Below are 23,433 nucleotides of genomic sequence, written 5' to 3' on the forward strand. Positions count from 1 at the left end.
CTAATTATATTCACATTAATCATTAACAGCATAACAAAACCCGGGTGAAGAGGTTTTCAGGAACTCATTAACAAGGGCATAATGTACACACTTTTATTTAAACATGGTAATTTACACAATAGCTAAAAGTTTGCTTCCCCCCCACCCTGCCTCAGGAAAACCTGTGTACCTGGATATCAGAATTAGCACCTAGTGTTTAAAAACTAAAGCCTTTACAGTATTATTTACTGCAAGCACTGGTCAGATCCGAAGCAATTTGGGCGCGGTGACACATGGATACACTGAATAATTGAAATCTCAATTTAATTTCTAGTGAGCTCATTGCTGCACCTCAGCAGTGGTGCTTTGGGGAGCTGGTTATCTGGAACACCAGGGATGCATAGTTTGTAAGGATAAATACATCTGACAGGAAGGGACAAATCACAGTCGTGGTCTGAAATTATTGCAGTGCAAATTTAATAGAGCAGTGTTTTAAAGCAGTGGAACTTAATAAAAGAGGTAGGTACTTTCCTCCTTGATGGTAAGAACTTAACGTTGCTTAAAAGCAGCTCCATGTTCAATATCTCAGGTACACAAAGGAGTCACGGCAGAACTGGATTAGCTGGAAGATACTTCAAATGATATATAAAATGTTTCACTGGCATAAAAAAGTTATATTGCAAGAGGTTACTTTTTTTGTGGAGTGAGCTGTTATTCCTGAAATACACAGATCTAAACCTTTAGTGACACAAAGCCATGTGTACCTTGATGTTCAAGGTCAATCCCTTTGCTAAAGGGGTAACTAAAGATCAGAAGATTGATGTTTCATGAAAATAAAGTGCATTTTTCTGCTCATGCTTCTAAAAAGCAACCTCTAACTATATGAACTTATTTATCTACCAGGATTGTCATAAAAGCAACCGAGACTTATCCCACTTGGAAATGACCAGGCAATGCCAGAAGAGAAAGCCACTTTTGGTGCAATTCTTGAATGATCTTCTCCCCTCCCACCTCTTGTTCCACATTATGTAATTTTTTAATACTAATACTCCTTCCTGTTTCTGAAGCCTGGCTCCACATTCTCTTCCAAAGCAGTAATATCAGCACTTTTGTGCACCACTCAAGGCTACCAGGTGTCCTGACAAAGCAGGGAGAAGGTTTACATGAAGGGAAATGTCATTTTTTAAATAGCACTTCTTTCTTTACAAAGCAGATTGAGTGTCAAGTTTTCAAATCATTACAACAATATCCACTGCAATTCATCAGTTCTCCCATCCAGCTTATCCAAATACTAACAGTGTTTTTGCCTTTACACTGCAACATGATGTAACTGAAAGGTGCTAAAATGAACACTTTTAGATCATTTTCACTCATACACAAGCTGTCATGCACAGTTGAGACATCAGGTTTTAAATCTATTTACAATTTTACATATTTTACAATATATATTTCATCTTTACAGCTACAGAATGAATTCAAACTAACATTGGTACCTTTTGAGTTTCTGCTGGAACTCGGATTCAGGTTAAACTAATCATTAAAAACGAGTAAGTGCATGCTTAGAAGGAAGCTTCCAGGAAAGATGTCAATGGACTAGTGTTGCTTAAAAATTACACCAGTTTGTGTAGAAAATTTAAATTCAGTTCAAAAACCCACAAAAGCCTAATAGAAATCTACTCGACTAAAATAAATACAATTCATTACACTTAACAAAAAGAAAAATGTACCTTTAAAAATGTACTGATTTAAGCTCGTCTGATTTTTAGCGTTAAATTTATTTCCCTTCCCAAGTAGCAGATAGTACTAGGTGAGGATAATGCTGCTTCTCAGAGTTAACACTGATAATTATCCTGCATACACCTGAGGCTGCAGTGGTGGGGGCAGCTTGTCATTCTCCACATTTTCAGAGTCAATGGCTGCTAAGGCTTGACTTTTTGGTTTTATTTCTAACGGATATTTCTCAACAATATCTTCCACTTCCTTTGTGATTCCATCAGTCCAATCTATTAGGTCTTTCTCAAGTTTCTTGGCTTCGCTGACAATTCTTTCCTGTCTCTCATTCAACTGAGAGAGGAGGTCTAAGCTTTTACACATCTGTTTAACCCCCAGGCACACGTCAGGGGAGAAGCTGTCGGACTCCTGCTTCTTCGGGGACGTCTGACCCGTCATGAAACGATCGAAATCTTCTTGGCTTAGATTTAGAGACTGAGCATCCAGCTTTTCAATGAAGGCCACAGCACAGCACTGCAAACAAAACAGAGAGAGATCACTGCAAGCCACAGACTGGAATGTGTGTGTTCTATTCTTGATCCTGCTGTTAGACCAGTAACTGGTTATTTCTTTTTAATGCCCCAGCAGATTGATCTTTTCCAGAAGTTCACTGTACCAAACAGTTCATATGCCTCTCTCCTCTCCCCAAAGTCTGAAGAAGTCAAAAACTCAGTTGAACAGCACTGACTCACTGGGCAATGTACATTCCAAACTTCAGGGTCACCTCAGGGTGTTTGGGAGGTGGGAGAACAGAAGGAACACGACAACAAGACAAGAGCACTAAATTAATATTTAATAATCTGATCAGCAGAGATCTGCCATGCTCTTAATATTCTGAAGGAAGCAATGTCAAATCCCCATCTCATCTTGTGGATTCTCTGCTCCTACTGAAATAAAATTTTAATATTCCAAGTATTTCATTCAACTACATAACTTCCCTCACAAATTGCTTTATGATGGAATGCAGAACACACCAATCAACACCTCTTGCAGGAGCTTTAAAAAGCCTGTTTACCTCCACAAATTAATGGTCTAGTTCTGCAGCCCCTTCAAGAGAAAAATCTCATGGGCTCTTGCAAGTAGGAAACTTTGCATCTGTAACATCTGCACTGTCCAGACTTGGGATTTTAGGAATAGAAAGGACTTATTTCCTGGCAGAATGAAAATACACCACAGTCTTAGCATCAGACTGTTCAAACGAAGGACTTAATATTCTAAAGAAAGAAAAGCACTTCCTGGTTTGGAAAGCAGAAAAGGAAGAGAGAGGAGATAAAACACAGCAGAACTGGCTGTACTCTAAGTAACCTCAACCACCATTTTAATTTTTTTTTCTACCTTATGTTATGTTTCCCTTTACTGGCAATTCCTATATCCAAACAAAAGACAAGCTCCTTGTATAAAACCCAGACTATTCCTGCCCTTACCAGGTTGGTGAAATAGTACCCATCCTCTCCTGTCATTAACCTGCTGGGGTTGCAGAAGCGTGTTATGTACTGGATGTTGGACTGCAGGCGGGGCGGGTTCCCCTTCAGAACGATGTATATGAGTGTTGGGAGAAAGTCATCAGCAGAGGCTGGTTCATTTTTTGTGATTTTAATAGCATTAAAGATGTGCTTGCTGCACTTGGTGATGCAGGCTAACTTATCCCGGGGCACACGCTTCGAGTCCATTTCAATAATATCTGTAAGATAAAAAGAGTTCTCAGATCATTAAAAGTGGATTAATCAGACACCTGAATGAGCAGGCAATGCTAATATTGCATCATTTCTATCTATGGTTCTTGCTGTTCCATAAAAGTATCTGTTTATTCGACCTTCTCTTGGTTCAGTCTAAGTGTTTCAAACAGATCAGCTAGGCCTAAACACTTCTGTGGTGGAAAAATTATTCCTGCCTCACACGTGATATCCCAGTCCAACACAACAAAGACTCCTGCAAATCTAACAGCCTGGACCCCCCTCTGGTGATCGACTCTCTATAAGTAAGAGAGATGAAATTTGAAGCTGCAAATGTAAACTTTATCATTCACAAACCTGTAATTGCCTTTACAACCATATCAGAGACTTCTGGAATTTCTTCATTGACAGGAACACACAGCATTTGGGGAGTCACCCAGTGCAAAGCCCTGTGAGAGGACAGAAGTGTTAAACTCTTCTGTGCCAGTGACATTCAGGTGTTTGAAACCAGCTGCTTCTTGAATTCAAGGCACAAGGAGTGCTTTGTGTGGGTGAGGCACTAGTCCAGCCTTAAGCCAGTTTATTCCACTGAAGTAATTTATTTTCAGAAGAAATACTTTCTTCTACTTTTGCCATAATTTAACAAAAGCAAACCACTTGGTTTTCCCAGTGTAGCAACTTCCATTATCCATCCCCTTAATTTCTTCTGGTTTTTAAATAGGGTGGTTTTAACCCTTTCTGCTCAACAATTTTGCCATTTTTGTGTGCACAGCACGAAGTTTTTAACATGTTTGATTCAGAGCTCATTTACAGGACTGGGGATTACTCAACTATTTTTCCTTTAAAGCATTACCTGATTCTCTTTTGGACAGCAAGGTCTTTCTTCTCATCATCAGTTGTTTCAGGGCAAAAGACATATTTGTACTGCCGAGTCATAATGTACTTTTCAATCTGATCCATTGCCTTCTCAACTTTCTCAGGGGGCACTGCAAGGTACAAATCCCATAAATGAAGTATTCCATGGCTCCTTTGAAGATTTAATACAATTTGACCCCAACATCATCAAATCAATACGACTGACTCGAGCCAACCTGAGCTCACACAGGATGGACATAATTGGAGCATTTTCTCTCTCTACAGCAGAAGCAAAAATATAATGGGTCGAACATCACATGCCAGAGGGTCACAACGAAGCACATTCAGCACACAGAGCAGGTTCAGCTGCTTGTAGCTCACAAGAATATTGTCATCCTTTGAAAATAAATCCAGTGAGGTCCTCCAAGTCCTCTGTTGCTGTTTATGTCTGAAAAACTCTCCACACACCAGACACACAAAAGCAGTTCCCAGCAGAACTGGCTGCTGGAGCTTTACAGGGTAACACAAGGCCCCAAAGCCTGTTTGTTACCTGGGTGGAGGCTACACACTCACCTTCAGTTTTAAACAAACAGTATTGGACTTCAAACAAAAAAATTAAAACAACTGAACCAAATTTTAGAGACTTCAAGCAAAACCTGTACAAACAAATAATTTAGACTGCAAAACTTTACAGAACTGGGAATAATTCCAACTATGGGACTAGAATTTTTTACCAGCATTTCTGAAAGCTGGTTTGGAATGCTGTAATATTTTACAATTTTTACTCGAGTTTTACTTGAAAATGCAAGAGGCTTGAGCCTCAAATAATCACTTTTTCAACAGGAAGAGGAACTTGGTACCTTTCCAACGTGTCTGTAACTTGTCTGCTACATTTTGGTAGAAGTCCTGGGCACATTCTGACTGCTCCTCAATACTTAAGTCCTGTAACAGAACACAGATTAGGTGTCTGTGTGTGTAAGGATTGGCAGCAACACCTCTGATGTTTTGTTTCTGTTTAAGGAAAGTGTCCAGCTGCAGTAACAGTCTGAGAATGCAAAGGTATCATCAGAGGTGTTTATATTGGCTAAATTATATTAAAAAATATGAGAAACCAAGACACACTGGCTCTTTGACATGTGAAAGACTTGCATTTATTTGCTGAACAGATAAATATTAGCAATGGGACTGGACAGGTGCAATGCCATTTTCCCCAGGCACATCCCTGAGTAATGCTGACAAAATAACAGAGTACTAAGAGAAAGTTTGTCCCTATTTTGCCTCTAATTTTTAAAAGATTTTATACAGTGTATCAAAAACCCAAGAACACAAATCATAGTTTGAAAGAGTATCTATACAGTAAACATTTCTAATGATAAAGTTACTCTGAAATACATTCACAGTGTTATTTGTAAAACAACACTGTCTTTTGGGCTTTACTTAACCGAGCTCCTGAAGAACATAACAGAGGTTTGAAGGGTTAAAATTAACTTTACTGATCAAGTCATTTTTCACCATTAAATAGCATCATAAAGCTACACTTATAAAGATGGAGAGAGAACTTGGCATCTGAATTCTCTAAGGGCAAAAACTGGACAGTTGCCCTGAACACAAAGTCTCAGCTCTGCTGGCAGTGCTGCATTTTAGCTCTGGTTTGTGTGTGATAGCAAATGGTATGTTTTGAGTTCTTTTTGACCAGCACAAACTATCAAGGAAGTAGGAAATGAGAGCACCATCAGTATTTGAAACCAATAATAACACCACACTGTTTTCACAAACTCTCAGTTTGTGAAACTCAGAATGAGTAAGTTCTAAAAGAAAAAAAAGCCTTCAAGATGTTTTCAGAGTAGAGGGAATGTAAGATTCCATCAGAACTGCCTTTAACATTCAGTCCAATTTGAGGAAACAACCTGAGTAACTACATACTAAGCAGGAAAGGCAGGAGAAGGGGGAAGAAAAGAGTTGTGCTGAAATACTGACTCATTCCAACCGTAGGTGGCACTACAGACTGATTAATATTTCAAAACCATTGATTTTTTTTTAAAAGGAAAATGAAGATGTAACCCTTATTCCATACCAAAAAGAAAAGTACAGTCAAGTTCCTGTTCCCCAAATAAAAGATGTGTGGGTTGATGTTGTATTATCTTTATAACCTTTTAGACTTAAGATGCCCCATCCCTGGAAGTGTTCCAGGACAGGTTGGACGGGGCTTGGAGCAACCTGGGCTAGGGAAAGGTGTCCCTGCCCATGGCAGGGGTTGGAACTGGATGATCTTTAAGGTCTCTTCCAACCCAAACCATTCTGTGGTGATCCCATGATATCTAAAAACTCAGCATGTAATATCTTATAATTTCCACAAGTCATATTTATCTAGAAAACCATCAAACAGACTAATATATATGGGATTTATTCAGGACTAATTTATTTGGGTTGCAAAGGAAAGTTCTCTGAGATACTGGGGTTGGAAGGATTCTTTGGTCACACACCACACCAAAAAACAAGGCAGCCAGAACTTAAAGCTGCCCTGAGATCTTCACTTGACTAAGCACATCCCCTGAAGGCTCCTGTGTACACTCCATAAAATCCAAACTGCTGGAAGAAGTGCAGCATTTTCTCTATCTCTCCCCAGTTTCCCCATTTGATTGATGCAAAAGGCATGCAGGACTTACCCTTTTATGATTCATTGTGTCCAAAAACAGTTTACATTGCTTATAGATGTCTTGTCCAGGCTTGTGATATGTCTTGAGAAATTCTATGAACTCCTTGGACACTCGATCCGTCTCGATGCTGGCCTGCCTATTTATGGAAGGGCTGGGAGCCTTGGCTTCTTGGATCTCTGCTGGGAAAATTTGGGCACATCAGATAAGCTTTTGTACACTGATGGATAAATTCAGCAAGTGTTTAACAGGTATTAAAGTTTCAGGTTGGTCTTTTCTTCTTTTTTTTTTTAACTGTGCAGAAGATTGATCGTTTATTTCTCAGGCTCTGCCAGTGAAATGATGGATATTATTAAACAGAACTCCAGGAAACTGAGTATTCCACGGAAAGGAAACATTTTCAGCCACACACCCATTTGCACTAATGGCCTTTTTATAGCAGCAAATGACTGTAATGTGGGTTTGCTTTTGGGTTTCTTACATTTTCATTCCCAGGTAAGTTATCTCCATATAAGATCAAGGCTTCCAGACAGGATTCTGCAGCAGTTTAAGATAATGGAGTGGTCCCTTTTCCATTCCCCCTCACCTCTAATTTCTGCTCCTTTGCTTGCACCAACACAAGTATTCATCCAACTGGCTCATGAACCAGCTCAGGGAGCAGCAGATTGGGCAGTTCTAGTCCAGGGACACTGCACACACCACTGGATGCAAGTTTAGAGAGCTGCAACCACAGGGTTGGTTTTTTTTCCCCACACAAAACACAAGATTTTCCAAGCTGCAAGTTAATTCTGCTGCTCCAATACCTTCACTAACCAAGTTTAGTTCACCCACCTTTCAACTTGCCAGCCAACACTGTTCAAAATGGAAGGATTGAATAGAGATGATGTAAATGAACATGGTGAAAAGCAAGCAGCAGAGGGACAGAAAACATGAAAATATTCATGGTCAACACGATACAAACAAATCTTTCAATCTGAAAATACTAACATGCACAGCAAAAAATCCATGTTTCAATAAGCACACATGCAGAACTCCAAAATAAAAAGAAATACATGGGATTAATATACTTAAGGTATCTTACTAGGGTTTTTTGTTTGGTTGTTTGTTGTTATTTGCTTTTAAAAAGACTCAGCACTAAATTCAAAGCTGTGTCATCCAGTGATTAACAAACACTGTTCATCTGACCAAAGCACAAGACTTCAGCATAACCTTCTCTGGGTAATAATTTGGTCAGGCACCATTAGAACATTTATGGTATTTAAGCGATAAGAACAGAAAAGGTTTAGCAAATATTTAAATTCCAACTGTAGCAATCGAGACAGAAAGTGCAAAAAAACCCCCTCCTTTCGTGTTCCACAAGGACATTTTTCCAGAGGGGATTTCTTTATATTTAAGATTCCCAGCAGTGCAATACAAATGCCTGGACAGGGTTCAGGCTGAAGGGTGACCACTCCTGCATGTTGATCTAAATTTGTCACATTTCATATTAGATAACCAATAAGTAGGAAGCCTAGTTCTGAAAAAATACACAAAGAAAGCAGGTCTGCTTTCAGAAGGGCAGAATTATATGACATTTCTTCCATGATTAATTACTGATCTCAGTCTGAAGTACAGTTGAAGATTTATTTACTTACTTCAACACTGAGTTCACTCTACTATAAAAATAATGAACCTCATTCTGCTAGTTGACCATAAAGAATATGATTTTTTCAGTCACAAATTGAAAACAGATTTTTTTATTTTTTTTTTAGTTATTAGAGAGATGTGGTCAGCTGAGGCAGATTACTGTTAAGCATTAAAAAACAATGTTAGAATGAACTGTCTTCAACGAGTCACACCAAGAACTACTTGTAGTCACTCAGAAGTGTTGCAGCTTCATTAATCTCGGAGCTGAAATCCTGGTTTAAGGAAAATTGATCTGTACAATATGCACTGATTACTTAAGGACTGCAGGAACAAATGTACTTTCAGCAACAAACTATTTTCAGGTTTGTCACGTGCTCTAAGAGAATTAAGTCCAACTAAAAAGAAGCCGATTACGGAAAAGAAATACCATTTGACCAAGTTAAAGAGAACCCAGTAGAGGAAATATGCCCCAAATGAAAAGGAAGAGCACTGGAGGAGTTAAGAAAGGATCACCTTCACAAGGAGCAAACACTATTAATAGTAAAATCTTTCTCAAGGCATTCTACAGAAATGCTAATTGTCACAGCAGAACATGAGCACTCCAGTGATTCACTATGGTTGTGCCACGGTCAGGGATCTGAGTCCAAGCAAGGAACATAAAAAAAGGGTTTGTCATTAGCTCTGCTACACACAGCCACTCATCTTCTCCATATAATTTGCAAAATAAAGAATGGTACATCTTCAAATTTCTTTAGTCAGCACAACAAGTCAGAGTTGCACACAAATAACACAGGACGAGCTCCTGAAGCTGTTTGCATCAAGGGGGTTGGCATCCTTTTGGTGTAAATGGAACTAGGATGTCTTCTCTTGATATGAAATTGTCTTCTTGGTTAACATAACAAACATCTGGAGATGTTTTGAGAATGCAAAAGTGCATGAAGTGTCAACTATTAAATTGAAACAGCAGTTTCAACTTATAATCAGATTTAGAACAGCAATCTGGAATTCTTTTTTGATAAAAAAACGTGAAGCAGCACAAGATCCAGCTACTTCTTACAAAATTCTTATTTTTTGAAAGAATAGTCACACTAAGGTGGAGCTCAAAGAAGCTTCAGCTTTATTCTTGTACTCTCCCTACCAAAAAGCAAAGAACTGGTTTAGACATTCAAGTTCACCTCAAGATGCTGGACTTGCTTTTTTTGTCATCTTCATGTTCAAGAGCACGAGTTTGAACTGGCACAACCCTAGTTTGTACTTTGCAAAGCCCAACTAAGAAGTAAGCTCACTAAAACCAGGCAGACAGCTTGCTCAGGCTGTGCTGCATTACCTTCAGAAGGGGAAGCCAGTTCCCAGGAGGGAGTAAAAATCTCCTTCAAATCCCTGAGAATGTTATCAGCATTTCTCTCCCTCCCAGGCTGTCCTTGCTTAACGATTTTCTCTTGAGCAGCTGCAATGAACGCGAGAGCAAGCGGGACACCGAGAGCAGGAGCGTGGCAGGAGAGGTGGCAGGGGGGTAAAAAAAGAAAATATGGAAAAGTGAGAAGAGTGAACATAAAAAAAAGGCTTTAATTACACAGGTGAATGAATGCCTCATGTAGCCAGCTGCTGCCATGCACCAGGACAATTCCAGGATGAAATTCAGGCATGTTTCTTATTAAGGAAATGCATTGTCTATGAGGCTAAGAGAGATTTGTGTTGATTTCCCTTCTGGAATTCCTACTCCACAGCCCAGCATTTTCTGGTTTTTGCCTGTCTAAGCTGTTGCTGTGCAAAGACATCAGTGCCATTAATCATTCTTAGTTGGAACACACTCTGTAGAACAAACATCCAGACAACCGCAAACTTGGTATTCACAACCCACATACACACAAACACTACAAGTCTCACATTTATTTTCAGTTAAAGGCACCCTGTTTACACATCCCATTTTTCCTGCTAAGGCTGTCAAAGTGCTCCATTATGGCAGCATCAGCTGATATGTTATCTCAGTGTTTCTATCACACTTAGACATACCAGTTTCTTCGAGGTGACTGACAGCCAGTACCTTTTCTCCTGCTTCCTTCAGGAGATATTCCCCTTCAACTCCTAAACCATGGCATGACACTGTGGCTGACTCATGAATCTAGCAAGGATATATGTCAGAGGAACAAGGTCCTTCAGTGGCAGACCCCCACCAGGAATACTTTTATGCTATACTTTAGTGGAGGAACTCCTGTGGAATGCACACAAACACAGCCACAGGTTTAGGACTGCACAGTTCTATTTAAAAGATTGTTTGGCATCACTCAAAAGCCCACATTTTTCTGTGTTTTCAGTAGCAATCGCTCTCCAGAAGTGTCACTATTCCAGCCTCTTTAAAGTCAAACCACAGAGCACTCCCTCTGCCTTTTAGAACGTGACATCTGTCAAAAACACTTTTTAATTTAACGTGTTGTACAGAACCATTAAAAGCAAAGGAGACAGTTACCCTTCTTAGCTCCTGCTCTGGAAGAAGCAGTGAAGAACTTCTTCACAGTAGTGACCTTTCGTGTTTTCTCATTGGTTTTCTTCTCCTCAAACTTTGAAAAGGTCAGTGACTGGGCCCCTTGGGTGCTCTGACTACTGGCATAGGCCTCTTCCTCCTCACGCTGAAGCCTGGAATTAGAAAAATAAAGGTCTAATTTAAGTGCTTAAAAACAAGACAAATAAGCTAATTTCCTCTGCAATAATTAATTACTCATTTGACACACTGATTTCCCCTATGCCCATCTTCATTTCTTGCTTCCTCCCTTGGCTACATGACATCCACCTTTTCCATGGTGCAATGGTCCAAGTGAGGGAAAGGTCAAGATGTCCAGGGAAGATTAAACAGTAAGGTCAAAAGGGAGGAGACTGAGGTATAATCATGGTCACCTTCCCCTCATGTCACAGCCCTGAATTCTATAAGGCAAAAGTGAGGGGACAGACTGTGGGAGGATTTCCAAAAATCCATTCAGGGCCTCCCTCCCTGCATCAGGCTGAGTTTCACAACCACAGGCAATTCAATCCTCTACCCCCTCACTGAAGGGAAACAGCCTGTCACAATCTCACAAATATTCTGGGAAACACATCATTGTTGTCATCATTTGTTTTCTAAGTCTTAGTAATAAATAAACTTGAAGGAATGGGGTAAACCCCCTCACTGCAACTCTGCTGGGTGCTCTGCAGAGACCAAGGCCAGCTTTTAATCTACAGGTACAAAGCAGGGAAGGCCAAATGTACCAATCCTTCAACTCTTCTTCCTGTGCAGGAAGATTAAAATAGGTTAAATTATATTGCCCTTCAAGATGCTAGAAGGTTGAGCCATTGTCTTTAAACATCCATCCAGCTCAGGATGGACCATAAATAGTCTTGGATCTGCAATCTCTTGAGGCAGGAATTGTATCTTATCTGTGCTGACAAGCCTGTCTGTGCACTACAATAAACAATCACAGCTTATCTGTGCCTTTAGCATCTCCCTGCTGAGCAGCTACTTATTGAAGAACTCCTTAAATACCCCACTGCCTTGGACAGAGATGTTACAAGACTGACAGCATAACTATCTGCTCTAATAATACTTAAGTTCTTAGTAACTGTTTAAGACAAATTTATGGCAGAGTTATAAAATGACATGTCCTCTGTCCTGGCACCTTTGGACTGGGCTAGAAAAGGTTCCAAACACTTTCTCTGCAGTTAATCTGTTCCAGTGCCAGACAGGAAAGAGAATTTAAAAAACAAACCAAGTAACTACTTCAAAGGCTTTGAGATGCCAGAAAACTTAGGGCTTCCAAACTGTAACCATCAGTTTGGACCCAACTCAAACTCAGAGACCTTCCACAGATGCCACCTCCTCCAGTGCACTTAATTAATAACTTTTCTTCCTTCCTCAGTGACCTTGGTTAATGTATCACTGGGTAACTCAAGGTCTCCAAAGGGTTCCAAGCTCTACCCAGCTCCAACAAAAAGCAGTTGTAGCTGCTTGTATTTTCTCACCCAAGCACAGAATACCTCTAACACCCGTTTTTAGGGTCAAGCATTTATCACACTAAGAAAGCTAAACTGTGCTGCAGAAAATAACTGCTAGAGAAAAATTACCTAAATTATTAAAGCCAAAGCTTTGATGCTTTTGGGCTTAACCCTGCAGTTTAAAAGAACGACCATAGACAAGGCTAAAACCATTTTTTTCAATCAGCTGCTGAAATGTAAAACCATGGTGCTGGCTATGCAAGACAATAACTGCCAACCCCAGAGGCAGGGGTATTTTAATCAAAATTGTCACTTCCACCCTTCCAACTGCTACATAAAATTACAGATTTAAGTATGCAAATTAGGTCAAAGTATTTATTGAGAGGTAGGTGGGTGTTTACACTTGCTACTCATAGACTTTCTTCTGAATCCTCTTAAATTAGAATGTCATAAATATTCATCTTTGCATCAAGAGGAAGGTTTTAATTCCTCCTGGAAAGGTCAAATATGAGAACTTGTGATGAAACTGAGCCAGAGCAAATAGGACTAGAAAACAGGAGCCAGGAATAGTACTTAGTGAAGTCACCCTACTGCAAAAGCTGAAGGAATAAAGGGGGTTCTTTACCGCTCTGCCAGCTCCCAATCCTCTTGAATTTGCTTCTGCCTGGCCTTATGGTATTCCTCTCTCCAGCACTTGGAGCAAAATCCCTGCCAAGCAGGATTGCCATAGTAACCACATCCCTTCTTGCACAGGAGCTCCGACTGATCCACGTGGATTCCTCTGCGTTCAGATTTCAGGTTCATTTTCTTCCTGTTTGAAGAGAAAAAGGGTTAAAGTCGGAGACATGGCAACAGCCAGCTAGAAATAATTTCTTTTGAAGGTCTGCCTTTCAGAAGGAAGTCACCTGTTTTAATTATTTAACAGTTCCATAGCAACGAAATAAATGCCAGAGGAGGAAGAGCACAGTTATATAAGCAGGGAGCCCCAAAGCCAGCCCAGCATTAGCATGTGTTTGCATAGCTGTGACCTGCAAACAGCACCAGGGCTGGCCCAGGGGCACAGCAGCAGTGCCACTCACACTCAGGGAGAAAAGCCCCAGGCTCTGATCTCACCAGCACGTTGTTCTACCAGTCACAGGCACAAAGCAACAGAGGAAAAAAGAAATATATATAGGAAGTTCCAACCACCAACGAAGGGAGCAGGCTGAGTGAGAGACAGAATGAACATGAGTTTGTGTTCAGACTGCACAGAATCACACTGGTGAGGCTTTAGGTATCATGTCTGATACAAAGAATGTCTTCAGAGCACAGGGAGGTATCCGAGCTGACCCAGCCAGGCACACTAACGTGGAGAAGGTGCATCTCCCTTTCCTTCAGTGCTCAAGTTACTCCAGAGTTAAGCTGGGTGCCTGCACACAGCACAGCTCTACAGAATTTATATATAGTGACTGCTACAAAAAGATTCTCGTGCCCACACCACCACTGTGCCGAGCCTGTCTTGCAAGGATCCAGCCCTCCTCTTCCTTTCCCTTGACACAAACCATCCCACATGCCAGCTTGTTCCCAAAGGCACCTCAGATACTGTGTTCTAATGCTAAATGCTGCATTCATTTGAGGAGAAAAGCAGCACAGGATCACCTGCATTAGCAAGTCTAAGGCCTGCCTATTCAAATATTAATATCTGGATTACAATACTGACAAACACACAAACACACACAAAATATCACAGCGAGGCACTGGAAAGCAGGTCTTGACCAGCAAATCCAGTCCCTTTTTCTTTCTGCCACTCTCAGCAGAGAGCTTTCTGTAAGCTGAGCAAACACCTCAGCAACTGCTCTCACACTGGCAATCAAAGGTGCCCCAGGACATCCTTCCTGCAACAGGAGAAGCAGATTTTTAAACCAACACTGCCCCACAGTCTGAAGACCCTGCCCTCCCCTCCAGCACATGGCTTCAGATCACACAAGGCAACCAGAACACACTTGGAGATGCCATAGATGGAAAGCAAGATGAAAAGTGATTTTCTTAATCTGAAGAATAGCAGCAGATTGTCAGAATTATCTTGTTTTCCCCTAAAATTCTGCCCCAAACTCCTCCCTGAGTCATCCACCAAAACAGATGTGATGCACAACTGTCACTGCCACTGACAGTTTTCTACTAGAGGAAATAACAGCTATTTTCTTCCAAGATGGATTATCTAAGATCAACCACTTAAAAAGACTGATAATGTTTAACATTTCCCATTAATCTAATCCAGTTATTTTAAGTACAGTAACAGGAAACACACATGATTTTCTCTGAGGGGGGAATATTCCATCTTATCCATTAAGACTCCTTCTTCACTAACATCTTTTCTATCTTGGAAAGAAGTAATGAGTTTTGAAAAATAATCTAAAAATAGTTTCATTGTAGAGACATGTATATTAAAGGAATCAGTCTCCTAACGGCATAATTTATGAAGATACATTTTCACATTTATATAGACAGAGAGCAGCTAAATATTCTTTTCTTTCCCTCTGAAATGTCTGACAGTTAAATAGACATTAATGTGCTTCTGCAAAGCAAAATAATAAAAAAATCCCAAAACCTAGATTTTAAATATTTGAGAGCTTTACTTCATTCCCATATGGACAAACTAACAGAGAAACATAAATACATTGCCTTCACAAAAATATTTTGGTTTCATTTACTGACTGCTCAAGGAAGGCTATAACATACTGATGGTGTATGTTATACAATCTATCTGACAATCTACCTCACAGCCCAGAAATTAAACACCTCCTGTCTGTCAGCTGCAGAGCCTGGGACAGAAATTGCACCTTGGCACTATCTGGACATGCAGCCCACTCTCAGAGCATCACACCTGCCCTTTACCACCAACTCTGAAAAGAAAAGGGAAGCAAAAGCCTGAAAATCTTTACTTGCTGCTGATTCAGTTTCAAGACCACTTCTTAAAACCAGAAGCTGCAGCAGCATTTTGATCAGAGGCTTCTATTGCAGGTGCCTGTACTAGAAAAAAACCCAACGTGCCTAAAATGCTCAATATTGCCGTTACTGGTAAAGCTGAGCAGTCTCAATGTTTTCACTGTAAACCACAGGGAGCTATGAAGACACAACACACAAAACCATCTTCATAACACGAACTTCACAGAAATTCTGTAGCACCCAAGGAAATAAAGCCCAGTTCCTCTCCCCCACCACAGCAGTCACAACAGCTTTGCCACTGCAGTCTGCAGGCCCATGTCATGAGCTCAGGTGTGTGTTCTTACTCAAAAGCACCGTGCTCCAGACACTCAGATGTTTTGAATAACTTCTGCCTCTCCGGAAGCCACCATGCGCTGTTTCTATGCCAGTTGTGCACTTTCACTCTCTCCAGAGATGCACAAAAATCAGCTTTCTGTGCCCACAGAGCTTTACCCACAATTACCTCTGGCATCCCGCTCACCCTCTGTGCACACCAGAGCTAAAAATAAGGTTCTGTTTAGTGTCAAAGTCCAGCAGCTTTCCCCAGCTCTGTAAACAGCTGCAAAGTCAAGGCACTAGAAAGTTGTTCTGTTCCCTCCCTCTCAAGTGTTTTCGATTGCAGTTACATCAGCTCCAGATCCAGGGGCTGAAGAGGTCACCCTGAATCAATAGGAAGAAGTCACATGCTGCACATAAAGCAGAGCCTTTCTGCCTCCTTCAAACAGAAAAGGCCATTACAAAAAAAAGTTTTGCAGCCAATTTTTACGGGTCAGCATTAACGTTTTAATGAGCAGAACAACTCGAGTTTTGATTAAACTGACAAAAAAAACCCTCTCAAGCCAATTGTCAACAGCTAAATCACTGTGTACTTTATGATCTTGCATACCTAGAAATGTTTTGTTGGGACTTCTGAGTGTCCAAAATGCTTTTTCCGCCCCCCTTCTCGATTCCCTTCTCTCCCTCCCACCTCAGCTAAAGGTGTATCATTCCTTATTCAAAGATCAAGTCCTTGATGTGTTTGCACAGTCACACCACTAATTTTGCATGGTCAGACCTCTTATTTTACTCGTGCATGGCCTGTTCAAAGCTCAACTCTGAGCAACATAATACAAAACAGAGAACAAATTTGTTGTTTTCCTGGAGTCAGAGAGCAGGCAACTCTGAAGAGCTTTCATACCACCTGACCACTGAGAAGCCAGGAAAACAACAGTAAAGAAGGTAACAAACTTCCACATTATTAAAAAAAAAAACCAAACCCCAACCCAAACCAACAGAAAAACTCAGCCAAAAAAATCCACAAAACTAATCAAGGACAATAAAGTATCAGAAGATAATAACTAAGTAACTAGTAAAATTTGGAGAGGTGATTTACACCAAACATCCTTCCTGCATCTCCTGCATCCCAGTTAAAACACATCTGGACAACTTCAAAAAGCACCACATCTCCCTCCCAGGAGCAAACACCTGTAATTTAAAACATACTCATACACTGCTTTTGTTTAAGTGCCTCAAATAGCTCTGCTGTGAATACCATCAGGGAAAGCAGGGAAATGACACCTCCTTGCACATCCCCTCACAAATACCATGGTACAGAATCTTCTTTTAAGGGTTTCTGTACCAGTACTACACCTCATCACACATTAATATCTATGTTAATTAGCAACATCCCTCTGAAGAGTTTAGAAAAAGAATGGGCTCTTAGTTATTAATTTATAAAATCCCTTTCCCCTTGTTACTCATTTGCAAGTAAAAGCTTCTTGCCTCCCATTCTCCTCTGAAATGGAAAAATGGAAAACTCCTTTCCATGATCAGGATCTTTAAGCTCCACCTCACACCCCGTGTGTGGGGCTCCTCAGAGGGTCACTGCAAATGTGCTGTTACAGCCTGGCTGAAAAAGGGGATTTATTCTGGGCAATCACAACATGGAAAGCTGTCCCACTGCTGGCAAGCAGTGCATCTGTACCCCAGCCCCCAGAGGACGAGGCTGTGGGGACACCAAAGAGCTCCCCTTGTCTCACTGCCATGAGCATCCCCAGGCTGGTCCCCACCCCAGCTACAGCTTCAGCTGCCCATGGCCACGTCCTTCCAGGCTGTTCCACACGTCCAGCTTTGCTTTTCCAAACTGCAGAGACATCAGGAGCAGATGAATATTGGTGCACAGCTGGTAAATGAGGCATGTGATTCATTTTAACTCAGATGTATCTGAAGGGTTGCACATCAAAGGTCTCTGATGACAGATCAGATCTCCTTCTCCAACTTTCTCATAAGCACCTTACAGCAGTTTTCTTATGATGTCTGGCATGTGGAGAAAAAACCTCAAGCCACTGTGGGTTGATTCAAAATTAGCTTTTTACTTGCTTTAATGCAATTTATTCTGAAGCTGTCAAATCCATCTTCCTATCAACACATTTTTCTTGTGCCTAGGCTTACCTAAATTTTTTCTTTTATTCACCTATTTACTTAGAGCAAATACATTTTAAAAAGCGCAATACCAACTCAGAGGTTTCTCATCCCTTGCTCACACTCCCAGGTTTTTCCTGTGGAGTTTGTCATCCAAGAAGAACATGCAACAAATCACAGCTCTAACTCCAGAAAATGGAAATTCACACCATTTTTTTTTTTTTTTTTAGGAAGGATAAACCAGCTGCCTGCCTACCAGTTCCTCTGTGCCTCTGTCAGAACTGAAACTGAGAACAGATGTGCAAACAGTTCAGGGTTTCAGTTACCACAGCCAGGGAAGCAGACCATGAACAAAACCAGCAAAACCAACTTTTCTGCAAAATACTCTGGCTGACAGCCACATCACTTTCCCCAGCACACACTTTGATCTGCCTTTGATGATTTACTAAAGAAAACACAGAAGGGGTTAAGACACGGGAAACACGAATTTTGTTATGAGTCCATAAACCCTCAGCCCATTTTTGTCCCACAGTGGGGACTGAAGGAGCAGCAATCATTGCTCCAGGACATTGGACCTTTTGTATGACACAGAAAGGATTGTATTTTAATTTTCACACAGACCAGATCACAAAATAGCCAGAAAAAAAATCAGAAAAACCTATTAAAGCAGGTATCAGTCACAGCAAAGAGCATGTGCATCCTTAGCTCTTATGTGGTAGGAAAAAGGGGCTCCTTCAATCCAAACAGGATCTGTCACTGAGGGCTGATTTAATGCACACATGAAAGACTAAACTTACATAACACCTTCTTTTCAGCAATAAACCCGAGATAGTTTTCATAACACATCAGGGTTTCCAAAGACTGCAGACACAGCTTTGGCTTCAGGAAAGGCACTGTGTGAAATACAGTTTAGGAGCAGTACAGATTTCCCATGGGCTCCAGCACCACCAGCTTGTTTTCCTCGTTCTTTTCCAGCTCCCAGGCTTGGAGCCGGCAGGTCCCTCTACTGCCGGTGCAGGTTGTGTCACCACCACAACGACGAGATATCGACTGGGTCATAAACTATTTATTAGTCCTGGATTGCTGAGGTCACCTCTGAGAGAAGAGCTGGCTGGAAAAGCTCACACACCAAAGCTGAATAGGAAGGGTCTCGTTTAATCAATCTATAAACACCTCTGGTAAGAGGCAATTGCAAGGCAATACATAATTACTGAAAGCTACCAAAAACAATTTGGTAGAAACTCTGCACACTAACGCTGGAAATTACAGCTTTGCAAGGCTGTTCCGTAAATGAGTTTCACTATTAGTAACAAAGTTCATTAATGAATGTATCTAAATCAGGAAAACACTTACAAAACAGACTCATAAGGCACGGGTTTGTTTTGGGTTGTGGCTTTGTTTTGGTTTCTTTTTGCTGTTGTTATTTTGGGTTTTTTGTTTTCCTCCATGAAACCAACAATCTTCTCAAAAAGCCTTTGGCACAACTACTGGCAACAACCCACACCAGTCCTTTCACTGAACCCAAGCAAAGGTGATTCAGCTCTTCAAGTTTCTTCATAGCACTTAATACACAACTTTAATTTCTCTTATTCAAAAACATCAAAGTGTGTTCACAACATCTCATCACTCATTGCAGCTGTTTGGTCATTGATGGCCATTCCCAGACGTGGGATTTTAGAGCAGGAAAAGTAGGAAAACTGAGGAAGTCTCCGAACACACAATGCTTACATTAAGTGCTGCTGTTTCACGTTTTACTGGTGCCTGAATGCTACATCATACTTCAGATCAAGAGAGAAACAAGCAACTTCATTTACTAAAAATAAATTTACGAGGTAGATTAAAAAGTGCATTGAAACTGAGGGGGTGGAAGGATGGAGCAGGGTTAAGTTCTCTAACAACTGTGTATTTTGCCAGTGGAAAAGGCCCCTTAAAACGTATTTAATCCAAAAAAACAATCACTGACCCAAATGCCACAAAACTCCTAAGAGCAACCTACGTGTTGAAATAGTCGTGATTCAGGTGTAACCCCGAACATTCAGGCATGTAATTAGCAGAAGGCTAATTAAACATGAGCTAATTTCCTCCAAAGGAAAGGGTGGGGCAATATGATCTCAGAAAATACAAAAGCCATTAGACAACTTGGGAATTGGGCAAGAAACCCAGCTGCTATCTTTGCTGTGTTCACAGTTTTAACGTGCCCCTTTCTTGCAGTTGAGAAATTCCAGCTACAGCAGTTGTTTCCTTGGATAAACATAAAAAAATGATCCCAAGGAAACAAACAGTCGTTACTGTGATGCCAGACAAGGGCTGAGCAGCCACCTCAAACAAACCACACTGCTGGGGACTGTCATTTGGAGGGGAAATTGCAGCCACTACTTAAAACCTCCAAAACCTCATGGTCACGGGGCTCCAACGCTGCCCAGAGAGCTCAGAGTTTACTCAGCTTGGAGATGTGCTTTCCCCCCTCAAATGTCAGCAGAGGCCTGAAGCTACAGGTTTGTTGGTCCCCATTAAATCCTTAACTCCTGCCTGTAGCCATGAGCACTCAGCTACCAGCAGGAGTAGCACACACTCATGAATTAACACTGTGCCTCACCATCTACACGTGACTCACAACCCTGCTTTTCAATGAAATCACAGGAGACATCTAAAAACTCTTTGCACTCTTTCACTGGCAATTCAAGAAGATGAAGAGGATTAGCTAAAACTTCTAAAATCTCCTCAGAAGCTTCTTCTCCACACTATGTTTTGCCAACGTGTCAGCCACGCTCACCTGGGCACAGATTAAATTTAAGTTGGCTATAACCTCAGAGAAAAACTTCAAAACATCTTATACACTTTAGACCTGACTCGTTACAGCATTTTAGCAGGACTTCACAAGCATAATTTTTAGGTCTAGTTTTAGATCACAAGTAGTTAATCACCTGGATAAAAACCCAAGCATAATTGGGGATTATATAGCAAACATCAAGAGGGGGAGGAGGGAGCTAAGAAAGACTGTTCTATCTTAAATAACACTGCAGAACAAAATTAAATACCAGAATCATGGACTATCTTCAAGCTTATAATCAACAAGTTTGTTGTGTAAAGGGGTAAGTAAAGGGGTCTTGGGAATCGCTATATTTGGCTTTTTATCCTATTCTTCCATTCTATTTTATGTTGTTTTGGTTTTTTTTTTGGTCAGCAAAGCATTCCATTGAGCTACAATTCTCTTCCTAATCCTCCCTGCTGCAAAACACTTGTGTAACCACATCCAGAAGGCCAACACATCCAACTCCAGAGTAAAGCACTGTTCCTGGAAATCACCCCGTCCTTCTATGCTGGTTGGTCATTGGTCTCTAAGGAGTCTTGAGTAACTGGAAAGCCAAGAGCAGCTCAGTGCTCTTCCCAAAGTACTGGTGTGAGGTACTGCCATCACAAAGCACTGCTTCAAAAACAGTTTAGTGACCCTTTCTCCAAAACCATGCAGCGCTGCTAATTCCCAGCACTGGGCCAGATTAGGGCCTCACTCGGCCAAAAAAACCAAAACAAAGCAGTTTAATTTTTCCTCTAAAACCCCCTCAAGCCAACCCAGCTCCACATCACAACGATGCTGCCCCTGCCACACACCAGCAGGATTTAGGACAGCATTGAACCAACCCCTCAGAGAATTTTTTTGTGACTCCAAGCACGTCATTCATCTTTCAATATCTCACACCCTCTCTGAGGGTACAGCCACTCCCTGCTGGAAGGAACAACCTGAACACTACGCAAAGTGCCTCAAAGAGTGACAAACACCCACAAAAGCATCCAAAACGTGCTGCTCAGCATCTTTAAATATTCTCCAGACTTCACCTGGCTTGAATTTAAGGGACTTTGATCCTCAGCCGTGCAGTGAGAAGCCAGGCAGTGGCAATACTCACAGGAAAAAAGCCAAAAAACTCATTGATCCGCAAGGAGCTCATCAGGAAAACAGGCGGGGAGGAGTGGGGGGGAAGGAGAGCATATTGGGAAAGGTATCAGTGACACCTGCTCCTTGTTAACTATGGAAATAGACCCATGGAATTAAAGAAAAAAAAAAAGAACTTCTTTAAAACCACATAAAGTATATTAAAAAAATATAAAAATATTTACATGTAATAAAAAGAAATTAGTTTTAGGAGCTGCACATGGAAGAAGACAAACGCCTACAAAAGCATCCAAAACGCACTGCTCAGAGGCATCTTAAATAAAACTCCCAACTTCACCTGGCTTGAGCTTAAAGGGCTTTAACCCTCAGCCGGGCAGTGGCAATACTCACAAGAAAAAAGCCAAAAACTCATTGATCCACAAGGAACTCATCAGGAAAACAGGCTGGGGGGGCATATTGGGAAAGGTATCAGTGGCACCTGCTTAACTGCTGGAGCACACCCATGGTATTAATATATATACACATATATAATAAAGATTAGTTTTAGGAGCTGCACACGGAGGAAGGTTAAGTTTAGTGTATCCCGACGCTGCCGCCCTGTGGGGCCCGGGGGACCCCCCGCCCAGCCCCGGGGAGCGGGGCCAGAGCGAAGCCCCTCGGACACCGACCCCCGACCCTTATAACGAGTGTGGGCGACACCGGAGGGTCCCCGCAGCCCCCGCACCCGGGGCAGGGCCCGCGGCCCCTCGGCTCTCACCGGCTGCCCCGGGCGGCGGGGCCGTCCCGTCCCGTCCCGTCCCGTCCCGCTCGGCTGCGCTGCTCCCGCGGCCCCGCTCGGCCCGGCCCGGCCCGGCGCTGCCTCCGGCCCTCCCTCCGCTCCGGCGGAAGGGCGGGCGGCACCTCCGGGGCGGGACCGCGCACGGAAGGAAGCGGAGCCCGGCCGGGCTGGGCGGAGCGGCCCCGCCGCCCTGAGGGGGGATCGGAGCCCGGCCGGGCCGGGAGGAGCGGCCCCGCCGCCCTGAGGGGGGATCGGAGCCCGGCCGGCCCGGGAGGAGCGGCCCCGCCGCCCTGAGGGGGGATCGGCGGGAGCGGGAGCCGGGGAAGGGCGAGCGCCGGGAGAGCTGCCCTTGAACGGCAGCACCGGGGCTGTTACACACACGTACATGTTCCTGAGTCCTGGAATAGATCCACGGTTCTCTTCGGCTTCTTGTTTTCCTCCCCTTCCAGCCCAGGGAACGGCTGCCTTCCCTTCCCTTTCTCTACACCCCCCCCCAGGCCAGCTCCTCTGTTGTCGCCCCAAAGCCAGGCCCTGCCCCAGAGCTGCATTTGTGCTGACTGCAGCAAACAGAGAAATAGCCACTGCTATTTCAAACTCACTTCTCCTCCCATTCTCAGTTACCTGGTTGTGGTCTTTTTTTTTCCCCTGCCACACACTGGGTCTCAGTCATCCTGCTGTGAAACAACAGGACAGATGGACAGCAAGGAAATGGTATTTTAGTTACTTCAGAAACATATTTCTGAAAGCAGCCAGCTAAGCAAATCCAGAAACTTTGTTTTCGAGCATTGCACAATCAGGGACGGCTACTGGGACTTTCTCTGCGCTGTGTCACATGGACTGGAGGGAAGGAAACAGAACTGAAATGATCTGACACCAGTCAGC

The 23,433-nt window shown here is 42.2% G+C and overlaps 1 protein-coding gene across 10 annotated transcripts; it reads right to left on the bottom strand.

Moving 5' to 3' along the window:
* Positions 1-79: 79 nt before the first annotated feature.
* Positions 80-23,022, bottom strand: RABGEF1 (RAB guanine nucleotide exchange factor 1). 10 transcript variants are annotated; one of them, XM_017832511.1, is made up of 11 exons: positions 22,937-23,022; positions 13,146-13,331; positions 11,025-11,191; positions 9,885-10,004; positions 7,763-7,783; positions 6,944-7,110; positions 5,138-5,219; positions 4,276-4,408; positions 3,780-3,871; positions 3,174-3,430; positions 80-2,223 (listed from the first exon to the last, which is right to left on the bottom strand). In XM_017832511.1, coding segments are annotated over exons 1-11 (1,626 nt in total). In that variant the 5' UTR covers positions 22,939-23,022; the 3' UTR covers positions 80-1,824. The 10 variants fall into 10 exon arrangements, with proteins under 10 accessions (XP_017688000.1, XP_017687999.1, XP_017688001.1 ...); XM_017832510.1 differs by having other exon boundaries at positions 6,944-7,113; XM_017832512.1 differs by lacking the exon at positions 22,937-23,022 and adding an exon at positions 22,531-22,575 and having other exon boundaries at positions 6,944-7,113.
* Positions 23,023-23,433: the final 411 nt, after the last annotated feature.

Source organism: Lepidothrix coronata, unplaced genomic scaffold (assembly GCF_001604755.1).
Source record: "Lepidothrix coronata isolate B3197 unplaced genomic scaffold, Lepidothrix_coronata-1.0 Scaffold203, whole genome shotgun sequence".
In the NCBI taxonomy this organism is placed as follows: domain Eukaryota; kingdom Metazoa; phylum Chordata; class Aves; order Passeriformes; family Pipridae; genus Lepidothrix; species Lepidothrix coronata.